Consider the following 13,037-nt stretch of genomic DNA (forward strand, 5'->3'; position numbering starts at 1 on the left):
AAGTTTGGTAAGTAGGACTTCATTAATATCAAAAACTTCTGCTTTACAAAAGACACTGTCAAGAGAATAAGATGACAAGCCACAGACTGGAACAAAGTATTTGCAAAAGACTTATCTGATAAAATATTTGTATCCAAAAGACAAAAGAACCCTTAAATCTCAACAATAAGAAAACAATCGAATTTAAAAAGGGGCAAAAGAACTGATCAGACACTTCACCAAAGAAGATATACAAATGACAAAAAAAGCATATGAAAAGATGCTCAACATCATATGTCATTAGGCATTTGTAAATTAGAACAAAAGTGAGATGCTACTACACACCTATTAGAATGGCTAAAATCTAAAATATCAATAACACCAAATGCTAGTGAAGATGTGGAGCAATAGGAACTCTTACTCATTGCTTGTAGGAATGTAGAATGGTATACCAACTATAAAAGGTTATTTGGCAGTTTCTTACAAAACAAAATATAGTCTTACAAGACAATCCAGCAATTGTGTTCTTTGGTATTTACCCAAATGAGATGAAAACTTATGGCCACACAAAAACCTGCACACAAATGTTTACCGCAGCTTTATTAATGATGGCCAAAATCTAAAGGAAACCAAGATGTCTTTCAACAGGTGAGTGGATCAACACGCTATAGTACATTCATATAACAAGATATTATTCAGTGATACAAAGAAAAGAGCTATCAGGTAACATACACACACAATGAATATCTTGAAACACATATCGCGAAGTGAAGGAAGCCAGTCTGAAAAAGCTACATATCATATGGTTCCAACTATATGACATTCTGGAAAAGGCAAAACTAGAGAGTTAGTAAAAAGATCACTGTTGTTAGGAATTTTGGAGGAAGGAAGGACAGATGAGTAGATGGATCACATGGGATTTTAGGGGCAGGGAAACTATTCTATATGATATCATAATGGTGAATACATGACATTATACATTTCCCAAAAACCATGTAACTGTACAACACAAAAAGTGAATCCTGATGTAAACTATGGACTTGGTTAATAATAATGTATCTTTTTAAAATAATTGGTTCATCAGTTTTAGCAAATGTACCACATTAATGCAAGATGTTAATAACAGAAGAAACCGCATTGTGGGGGAAAAAGGGGGTATATAAGAACTCTTTGTACTTACTGTTCAATTTTTCTGTAAACTTAAAACTTCTCTAAGATATAGTATTTTAATAATAATAATAATAATAATAAAACCAGGGTAAAATTCATACTTCTCAAAAAGGCATCAGGTAGCACTGTCTCATTTTAAAAAATATTTTTCAGAAAAGTTTCAAAAAAATAAGTACATAAATGTTTTAAAGTTACAAATGTCAAAATAGTTATTCAAAAATGCTAAATCCTTCATAAAGCCCTCCCTATATGCTTAATTGTTGGTACTCTCCTACAGCTTCATTTGTCTCTCCTTTTGGATGTTTCTATTATGAGATATATATATATATATATATATATCTCATTATTTGTTAGTCACTCAATAAATATTTGCTCAATATATATATCACCTGTTATACTTTATATAACAGATGCATTTCTGAAGAAAAAGGGTGTTTATTTTTATAAATTACTCTCCCTTGAAATTATTATAATTGTAAAGATAGCTTATTTTTGCATTTGATACTTTAACTTCCTTTGCCCCCAGTTTTTCTGTCAACTAAGTGGTTTCCAAGATGGCAGTGGTTAGAGAATATGAATAAACATTTTTTGGTAATACTAAAGGTAACATACATTTTATAAAATCAAATGATTTCAATAAATATGTTTTACATTTTCCTTAAATCCTGGCATGGTTGTACGTAAAATACTAATAGGTTGAATTAGGTTGGCCGGGAGTGGTGGCTCATGCCTGTAATCCCAACACTCTGGGAGGCTGAGGCGGGCAGATCACCCGAGGTCAGGAGTTCGAGACCAGCCTGACCAATATAATAAAACCCCATCTCCACTAAAAATACAAAAATTAGATGGGCATGGTGGCATGCGCCTGTAATCCCAGCTACTCAGGAGGCTGAGACAGGAGAATTGCTTGAACGTGGGAGGCGGAGTTTGCAGTGAGCAGAGATCATGCCACTGCACTCCAGCCTGGGCAACAAGAGTGAAACTCTATCTTAAAAAAAAAACAAAAACCCGTAGAAGACCTCAAATTCCCCAGATTAATAATGATATGATACTCCTATGATATATGTATAGATGGTAAAAAAAATACATTACATACGATTTGTAGGGATTTAAGGAATGAATACAAATGGCATTTTGTTTTTGTCTCTCTTGGTAGTAGAACCCTTAAAATACATCTTATATAGAACCCAAACATATTAAAATAGAATTGCTGCAACTCTGCTAGAAGAAATACCAATCCCCTCTCTTACTCTACTCTGGGCTCCAAAGCATCTCTACATAATATCATTTATCTTTAAAATTTTTGCTGGAGACAATGATAGCCTTAAGACCCTCAGAATCAAAAGAGCATTAAAAAGTAAATAAGCAAGCAGAAGGTATGCTATGTTCTCATACATTAGGCACAAAATCTTCCTCCTGTTTTCTTCTTCCTACTTGACAATCCTTTCTTTCTTCTTTCTCATCTATGTTTCATGCCTTGTTATGATACCACTACATCTATGCAGATGGCAGGGTGGCATTTATAGCTGAGAAGATTCTTGAACACTGCACTAAAATCCCAAGAATATGTGGAGGAGGTACGAAAGATTAGAATATAAAGAGGCCTAGATTGATCCAAGGTGTTTATATGCCAAACCATATATTCAGGTTTGATGAAAAATAGGAAGCCAAGGATAAAAGGGGATAACAATCCATCTTTCCACACTAATTATAAAACACACCTGCAATACTACTCAAGAATAAACAATGATCACTTTTTAAATATTTGCAAGAGCAAGCACTTTTAAACGGACAGTCCGCAAAGCTGTGCAAATGCTTTTTGGAATGGTCAAATGCTACTACTATATTCTACATGCTTAAAGTTATTCTATGATCTAGTTTCTGTTTTGTAAAAAGAAAATTATTTTCTTTATTTTATTTTATTTTATTATTATACTTCAGGTTTTGGGGTACATGTGCATAATGTGCAGGTTTGTTACATATGTATCCATGTGCCATGTTGTTTTGCTGCACCCATTAACTCGTCATTTAGCATTAGGTATATCTCCTAATGCTGTCTATATGCTTTGAAAGTACTAGCAGGCACTCATCATAACATCTGGCAATTTCTTCCTTCTCCTGATTCAAAAGAAATTAAACATTCTTTTTGAGGATTTTCTATATTCACTTCTGCTTATTTGCAATCAGTTTACATGAGTTTAGTATAGCATTTTTCATCTTATGGGCACTCAGTAGTTGTTGATTAAAGAATCAAATATTAACCTTCTAAAAATATTTTAGTCATTAAGGAAGTTAGTTTAGATCTAGATTTCATACCCTGATATTGACCTGTCACTAAGCAACAGAAATCTGTATTTTGAAGGACTGGAACTCACTCTAAAAATAAATTCTAATACAAATGCCATTACTTAAGACTCTCCACTTTGACTAGCTTAATTAGTCATGTTCTAACCTCTTCTCTTCAATTAAAAAGAAAGTCTAGAAAACAATCTGCCTCTAACTTGTCAGCAAAGTACTTGCATTCAACTAACAAAGGAGCATATGAGCTCAGAATCATATTTATCCTTAGGTAATTTGTATGTAAAAGACAATTCAGCAACCAGACTATGCTAAAAATGCACGAGGGTTAAAATTTTTCAACAATACGTACTAAAATTACATTTGTAATATTGTTCTCTGTTCAGCTTAAACAAATGTAACAAAAAATGCGTTCTTGACCTGTTGCTCAGCATCCTGATTTAAGTAAGTACTCTTTCCCAAGAATGGGTGAGATCCCCTGGGAGAGTACTCAACAGAGATTACAGATGAGAAAGGAGACAAGAAAATGGAGTCTGATTGTGAATTATTTTGGCTTTTCTCTTAACTGTACAGTCACTCCTCAGTTTCCTCTATTTACTTCCCTAGAGGAACACATTAATCAAAGGTACTGTCCCTAGTTGTCTTCTATTTCCTTCTGTTTGTGTTCTTTTCCTTGGTGAACTCACTAATTTGCATTGTTTCAACTGTCATCTCAATCTCTCTAGACCTGGGCTCCTTCCTGAGCTTGTTTCACATTTTGTATTACCAGCTGAATATCTCTATCTGGGTGTTCTGCTAGTACCTAAAACTTAACATGTCCAAAATCAAGATCTTCATTTTCCCCAAACAAGACCTTCTGATTATACCCACTTTTGTTAAAGGCATTCTTATTCTCTCATCCTGGAATTCCACTTTTTTTTTTTAACTTCTAATAGTTGATCCATTGCTAAGTATTGTTGACCCTATCTCCCCTACTGCACAGTATCTCTTGCATTTTCCTCCATGTTGCAATTTCTACTACTATTTCAGTACAAATTGCTATTACTTCTTATCTAGACTATTATATGAGCCTTATAACTGGTCAGTAAACATTTGCTGAATGAATGTGTGAAATAAATGGTATCCCTACTTTAGGTCTATCACCACTTGAATTCATCTTTTACACATGGCCAAATTAATTTCCTAAAACACAGTTCTAACCTTATTACTCATCTATTCAAAATACAGGTTCCTACTTCCCACATAATTAAATACATTTTTCTGTCTCACAGTCACAATATTTCACATTTACGAGTTCTAATCTGTCTTTCCAAGCTTATTTCCAAATTCTCTGAAACATCTTCCCCTCGCTGGAACCAAGATAGACTATTCACTTCTGTACACATACTATGTTCTCTCACAACTAGGCCATTTTTCATGTTATTCCTATACCTGTAATAATCCTACTCATCAATCAAGGTCTATCTCAGATGTCATCTCCTCTGTGAAACCTTTCCTAACTCCCCATGATGGTGGTTCCTAACTTTCCTCTGAAACCCCACAACACCTGACTGGCACTTCTTTAAATCATTTATGACCTACCTTTTATTAGGGCAATAAAATAAAGCTTGCCTTATCCCATATGGTTTGAGGAAAGAAATTTGCTTTGTTCATATCTGAATACTCTGCAATGCCAAGAACAGTAGTGTGTATAAGTTCTCAATTAATATTTTTAGAGTAGGGAAAAGAATGAGCAAATAAAGGAGAGTATACATAATACAGGGAAAAAATAAGTGGTAAGAACTGGGTTCTAAAATAAAATATTAATCCTTATATATAAGAGTGGTAGCCAAATTATAGCCAAACCTCCTTTATGCTCATTTTAAGCAAACACTTTTAACCATTATTTTTGGAAATCTAAATTTATTTATTTTTAATACTTGTATTTTACTACCTGCCAGGCACTGTTATAAGTCCTTTATATGTTAACTTATTTAATCTTTGCAGCAACCCTATTTTACAAATGGAGAAACTGAGGCACACAGACTAAACAACTTGCTTAAGGTTACAAGGTGGCAAAGCCCAAGCAGTCTGATTCCAGAGACTTATCATGACAATATAGTATATCTATAAACGTGTACCTCCCTGACTTTAAAATCTGAGTAAATTGGGGGCTGGGTGCGGTGGCTCATGCCTGTAATCCCAGCACTTTGGGAGGTCGAGGCGGGTGGATCACCTGGGGTCAGGAGTTAGAGACCAGCCTGGTCAACATGGTGAAACCCCGTCTCTACTAAAAATACAAAAATTAGCTGGGCATGGTGGCACGCGCCTATAATCCCAGCTACTCAGGAGGCTGAGGCAGGAGAATTGCTTGAACCCAGGAGGCAGAGATTGCAGTGAGCCAAGATTGTGCCACTGTACTCCAGCCTGGGCGACAGAGTGAGACTCTGTATCAAAAAAAAAAAAAGAAAAAAAAATCTGAGTAAATTGGAAACAAGGTTTTTATTTTCTTGAAAACTCGAGGTCATCATTATAACTTTGCTTTATATACTACAATGACAAACTGAGAAGGCTGCTGAAATGCAGAGGGCTCCTATACTGAACGTACCAAAACAGTCAGGTTTTGTGGCTTTTTTTGTTTTGTTTTTTAGCTTTTCTCTTGATATTAAGCTGTTACTTATTACTTACGGCTATCAGTGTTCCTAAAATGGCTTCATCCTCCTTTCAATTTACTGGGATCTGGGAACCAAGCTTACCAAAAATATGTATTATTTCAGAGCCAAAGAGGCTCCGAAAAGCTTCTTTTACAAAGGTGCTTATGCTTTGTTACAATCAATGCTCCTATATCTCACAATGGTTTCAGGAGTGAATTCCACTAATTCTGTGAGAAGTCTGATCCAGAGATAAACAGGACATTACCATATAATTTCTAATGACTGCATAAAATAATTATGTAAACTAAATGAGGGTCCCAAAAGTTGGTCATGCTACCCCAAAAGTGATTTACACCAGGCCCAGGATTCATAACTAGAAAATGTAGTATTTCTTAGAGCAACCAAACAATGCATAATTTCTTACCTTTGCACCACCCAAAAATCCCAGCGAAATGGCAACTCTAGCTCGCAGATCTGGCCTGTCTTTGGGCCACACATAAGAAAGCATTGCTTTTATGATTTTCTGAGTATCAACATCTTTTAACTATTGAAAGAGAGAAAACAAAGCAGTGAATAACATGTCATTTCAAATATAACCATAATTCAATAACGTAGAATTTACATATTTGAGAAATACATGAAAACATTATAAATATAACTTTTATTCTGAATCTAAGGCTAATATCTTTCAAAATCAAAATATTTTAGAGAAAAATTAACTATTTCAATTACTTTAAAAAAGTTAGTCATTTCTCTTAAATGTCTTACTTTCAATTTTAGCCACTCTCATATTGTTAAAAAAGTAATTCAGTGGTCATGAAGGGACATGTACTATACATTTATTTATTAAGCTACCAAAACACTACATAAAATTCAAAAAAAATTTCCATATTTCCATTTTTGTAGTAGAAAATTTATATACATTTTGGGTATTTGTCAGTTTTTTATTTAAAACATTTTGGAGTCCCAAGTCTAAACTCATGGTAGAGCAGAGTTGCAATACTCCTTTTAGGAAAACAGAGGGCTTGGAATTGACTATATCAAACAAAGTTGAGTTACTGAAAATTTCCTCACAAATACAATTTTCCAATGATACTTAATCTGATCTAAATCCATCTCACATTTTTTCTTTGTCCCATGTTCCTGAGGCAACATTCCCATTAAATTCTTTTGCTTTACTTTCAGCTTTAGAGGCAGAATATTAAGAATAAAAACCACACTTTCTAATACCAAAGTAAGTAGACCAATACATATATATTCTAAAACTACTATATTATTATGATTGGCAAAACAATCCCCATTTTAACATTAAAATCGTAACTTGATTTCTGGAAAAGATATTAAAAAGAATAAAACATACCCAAAAAACACTGAAAAAGAAAAAAGTAAAAAAAAAAAAAGATACTGCTTATTACTGCTGAGGGCATATGAAAATGAGCACTCTAATACACTGTTGATGGAGAATACACTGAAATAATCTTTCTGGAGAGCAATTTGCTATATATTACAAGCTTTTAAAATAATTTTGCCCTTTGTGTCAATAATTCTACTTCTGGGAATTTATGCTAAAAAAAAACTTTTATAAATATGCTCTAAGTTGAATCAATTTTATCTCCTAAAAATCTCTTGAATCTATTTCTTTCCATTTCTAACCATAAACCTCATCTAAGCTATCATCAATTATCGCATAAACCACTGCAACAATCTCCTAACTGATCTCCCTGCATCTACTTTGTCCTTATCTAATAAGTTCACCCTTCAATCAGATTTCCCTTCCAGCTTAAACCCCTTAAGCAGTATCCTATCATTCTTGGGATAAAAACTAAAATCTGTAACATGGCTTATAAGGCTCTGCTTGATCTGGCCCCTGGATACCTCTCTAGTTATGCTTTATACCACTGCTTTCAGTGCTTAGGCCACACTGCCTTTCTTTTAGTTCCTTAAACATGCCATAATCCCTTCTGTCATGGGGACTTTACACAGTAATGTCTACTCTGTCTGGAATAATCTCTCTCTCTCTCTAACACCTTCCCCTGTGGCCCCTTCAACCTCTTTCAACTAGTTGACCAAAGCTCAAATAGCATTTCCTCAATAATGCCTTCCCTAGCCCATGAGGGTCCTTTGCCTTATTCTCACACAGTACATTATTCCTTTCTTTCACAGTATCCATTTCAGTTATAAACTACATAAACAGCAGTACAATTATTTGGTTAATATCCGCTCTCCTGCACATTCCACATGGGTAATCACTCTAACAGTAGTGCTTACTGTTGTAACTCAAAGCCAAATACAGTGACTGACATACAATAGGTACCTAATGAATATTTGTTGAATAAAGGAATGAAAATTTAGCTACAAGGTTGTTTACACCAATTCTGTTTTAATAGAAACAAAATTGGAAACAGCCTAAATGATACATGTTGGAGAACAGTGTAAACAGAGTGAACACATACAACAAAATGCAGCCATTCAGAAATATATGTAGTGACAGAGGAATATGTTAAATGAAAAAAAGCAGAGTGAAAAAAATATTTTTGTGGGAAAAAATGTGATACATGTAGGAGTTTACACCAAAAGTGTCAATAACAGTAGCTGTGAGTGGGTGGACTCATTGGTACTTTTTTATGGCCTTTTGTTGTTGTTGTTGGCTAGCTTCTACTTTTTATAATTCACATATATTCAGCAAGAGTTAGGGAGGGAAGTTATATAATTTCGAGTAGATTTGCAAAGCAAGTAATGGGGGGAAATTGTCAACATATAATATAAAACTAACCTGTATTATATAAGGTACTGTCAAGGCCCAGGACAGTACCTTATATAATACAGGTTAGTTTTATATTATAGTTATCCCTCTAGGACTCAGCAAACTACTTTTCTAGTCTTTTAGGCAGTTTATCGCATAAAGAGTATTAGAAATAAAGTTGTTCATATTGTAAAAACACAAGGGTTATCTTCCTGAACTGCTTTAAATACATAAGATGACAAAAATATGAAATGCTGAAAGTATAGTTCTTAATGTTTTATTTTATACACACACATATACATGCTCTTATAACTGGTAGGGCCTTTTAAGGCAGTAATTTTAAAAATTCCCTTTCCCAATAGAACTATTATGAAATAAATATAATTTAAAGCATTATAACACAAACTAGGGCATTTCAACCACTTTCCCATTTCATGAGTTTTGTCTATCTTACTTTTCTTGATGGAATAATGGAAAAAGGCCCTGCTTTCATGTATCTTTAGAAACACTCTCTTCTATCAAAACCTTCTACAACACACCCCAGAATTTTTTCAATAAGGACACAGTGAAGTTATGGCTAAGAGCAAGAAAATTATTCTAGTTGGCTTAATAGTGCATAAAATGTCACCACTTCATTTAACAAAATGGGTTCTGAAGTTATGTAATCATGCAGTATGAGTCCATTAAGCTGTAAAGTACATGAATTCCATTAGTTTCCATAAACTACGAAGTTTGAAAAATAATGCATTTTTTTAAGTGGCGACCAAACCAAAGAGGCATTTCAGAGTCCGAGGCACAGTTTTTATTGATTTATAATATTTTACATATTTATGGGGTACACGTGAGATTTTGTTGAATGTACAGAATATGTAGTGATCAAATCAGAGTATTTGGGGTATCTACCTCCATGAGTATTTATCATTTCTATGTGTTGGGAACATTTCAAGTTCTCTCTTCCAGATACTTTGAAATACATATTATCGCTAACTATAGTCACCCTGCTCTGCTATCAAACATTAAAACTTACACCTTTTATGTAACTGTAGGTTTGTACCCATTGACCAATCTCCCTCTATCCCCTACTCCTAACCACACACCCTTCCCAGACTCTGATATCTATCACTCTATTCTCTACCTCTATAAGATCAACTTTCTTAGATAACATGTGATATTTGTCTTTCTGTGCCTGACTTATTTCACTTAACATACTAACCTCCAGTTCCATCCATGTCGCTGCAAATGACAGGATTTCACTTTTTTATAAACTAAGAGTATTCCGCATTTATATTATCGAACTTCCCATTGATGGACACTTAGATTGATTCCATATCAGCTATTGTGAAAAGTGCTGCAATCAACATACAACATGCAGGTATCCTTTTGATATACTGATTACCTCTCCTTTGGGTAAATATCCAGTAGTGGGATGGCTGGATCACATGGTAGTTCTAGTTTTAGTTTTTTGAGAAATCTCCATACTGTTTTTCATAGTGGCTGTACTAATTTACATTCCTACCAACAGTGTATAAGAGCTTCCTTTTCTCTGCATCCTCACCAATGTGTTATTTTTTGTCTTTTTATTAACAGCCATTATAACTGAGGGAAGAGGATATCTCATGTGATCTTGATTTGCATTTCCCTGGTGATTAGTGATGTTGAACATTTTTCCACATACTTGTTGGCCATCAATATGTCTTCTTTTGAGAAATGTCTCTTTAATTGATTTTTTTTATTATTGAGTTGAGTTCCTTGTATATTCTGAATATTAGTCTCTTGCTGGATGAATAGTTTGAAAATATTTTCTCCCATTTAACAGGTTGTCTCTTCACTCTGTTGTTCCTGTTGCTGTGTAGAAGCTTTTAAGCTTAATATAGTCCCAGCTGTCTATTTTTGGTTTTGTTATCTGCTTTTCAGGTCTTCACCACAAAATCTTTGCATAGACCAATGTCCTAAAGTATTTTCCCTATTTTTTCTTTGAGTAGTTTTACAGATTCAAGTCTTACATTTAAGTCTTTAACCCATCTTGAGTTGATTTTTATACATGGTGAGAGACAGGGATTCAGTTTCATTCTTCTATATACGGACTCCAATTTTGCCAGCACAATTTATTAAAGAGAGTGTCCTTTTCCCACATATGTTCTTGATGCCTTTGTCGAAAATCAGTTGGCTATGAATACATGGATTTATATTTGGATTCCCTATTCTGCTCTATTGGTCTATGTATGTTTTTATACCAATACCATGCCATTTTTGTTACTATAGCGTTATATTTTGAAGTCAGGTAGTGTGATGTCTCTAGCTTTGTTCTTTTTGCTCAGGATTGCTCTGGCTATATGCGCTCTTTTTTTGGTTCCATACAAATTTTGGAATTCTTTTTTCTATTTCTGTGAAAAATGATGTTATAGCTTTCCTTGTAGAGATCTTTCACCTCCTTGGTTAGATTTAATCCTGAGTATTTTTTTTTGGTAGCTATTGTAAGTGGGATTGCCTGCTTCATTTTTTTCTTAGCGATTTCACCATTGGCATATAGAAAGACTACTGATTTTTGTATGTTGATTTTGTGTCCTGTAACTTTACCAAATTTATTTATCAGATGTAACAGTTTCATTGGTGAAGTCTTTAGTTCTTTTCTAGATATAAAATCATATCAACTAAGAGGGACAATCTGACTTCTTTCCCAATTTGGATGTCTTTTATTTGTTTCTCTTGCCTGATTGCTCTGGCTAGGACTTCCAGTACCATGTTGAATAGGAGTAGTGAAAACAGGCATCCCTGTCTTGTTACAGTTTTTTTTTTTTTTTTTTTTTTTTTTTGTGGAAGAGGCTTTCAACTTTTCCCTATTCGGTATGTTGTTAGCTGTGGGTAAGTCATATATGGCATTTATTATGTTGAGTTTTTCTATGCCTACTGTGCTGAAAGTTTTTATTATGAAGAGATTTTGAATTTTATCAAATTGCTCTTCCTGTGTCTATTGACAAATAAAAGATTGATTCTTTGAAAAGATAAATAAAGCTGAAAGACCACTAGCTAGATTAACCAAGAACAAAATATAAGATTCAAATATGCGTAATCAGAAATGGAAAAGGAGACGTTACAACTGATACCACAGAAATACAAAATATCATCAGAGACTACTATGAGCACTTCTATGCATACAAACTAGAAAACCTAGAGGAAACAGATAAATTTCTGGAAATGTACAACCTCCCAAGATTGAATGAGGAAAAAAACAGAAATACAGAACCCACCAACAAAGAGTTCTGAAATTGAATCAGTAATAAAAAACCTCGAAACCAACAAACCCCAAAACCCCAGAACCAGGCAGATTCACAAATTCCATAAGACATATAAATAACTGGCACTAATCCTACTGAAACTGTTCCAAAACATTTCAGGAAGAGGGAATCCTCCGTAACTCATTCTACAAGGGCAGCATTACCCTAAAACCAAAACCAGGCAAGGAAACAACCCAAAACAAAACAAAAAACTACAGGCCAATATCCCTGATGAACACAGATGTAAAAATCCTCAACAAAGTATCAGTAAACCAAATCCAACAGCACAAGAAAAGGATAATATACCATGATCAAGTGGATTTTATTCCAGGGATGCAAGAATATACGCAAATCAATAAATGTGATTCACTACATAAACAGAATTAAAAACAAAAACCATATGATCATCTCAATAGATGCAGAAAAAGCATTCAATAAAATCCAGCATAAACCTTCAATAAACTAGACATAGAAAAAATACACCTCAAAATAAGCAAAGCCACATATGGCAAACCCAGAGCCAACACCACACTGAATGGGGAAAACTTGAAAACACTCCTGAGAACGAGAATAGAACAAGGATGCCTGCTTTCAACCACTCCTATTCAACATCTTATTGGGAGTCCTAGCTACAGCAATCAGAGAAGAGAAACAAATAAAAAGCATCCAAACTGGAAAAGAGGAAGTCAAATTATCTCTTTTTGATCTTAACATCTAGAAAACTCCTCCAAAAGGGTCCTCCAAAAGGGTCCTAGATTTGATAAATAACTTCAGTAAAGTTCAGGATACAAAATCAATGTACAAAAATGAGCATTTCTATACATCAATAACAAGCAGAGAACCAATCAAGAGCTCAATCTCATTTACAATAACTACAAGAAAATAAAATATCTAGAAATACATTTAGCCCATGAGTTGAAAGATCTCTACAAGAAGAAC

The 13,037-nt window shown here is 34.1% G+C and overlaps 1 protein-coding gene across 17 annotated transcripts in view; it reads right to left on the reverse strand.

Annotated features, from left to right (window-relative positions):
* The window catches only part of ABCB7 (ATP binding cassette subfamily B member 7), a 181,533-nt gene that overhangs the window by 112,578 nt on the left and 55,918 nt on the right, over positions 1–13,037 (reverse strand). For 12 of the 17 annotated variants that reach the window (XM_063634686.1, XM_063634691.1, XM_063634684.1 and 9 more), the window contains one exon: positions 6,505–6,624. The exons of the other annotated variants lie outside the window; for them this stretch is intronic. In XM_063634686.1, the coding sequence (XP_063490756.1) occupies positions 6,505–6,624 (120 nt within the window). The remainder of the gene's footprint in view (positions 1–6,504; positions 6,625–13,037) is intronic. 17 annotated transcript variants of the gene reach the window in all.

This window comes from Symphalangus syndactylus, chromosome X, assembly GCF_028878055.3.
Source record: "Symphalangus syndactylus isolate Jambi chromosome X, NHGRI_mSymSyn1-v2.1_pri, whole genome shotgun sequence".
In the NCBI taxonomy this organism is placed as follows: Eukaryota; Metazoa; Chordata; class Mammalia; order Primates; family Hylobatidae; genus Symphalangus; species Symphalangus syndactylus.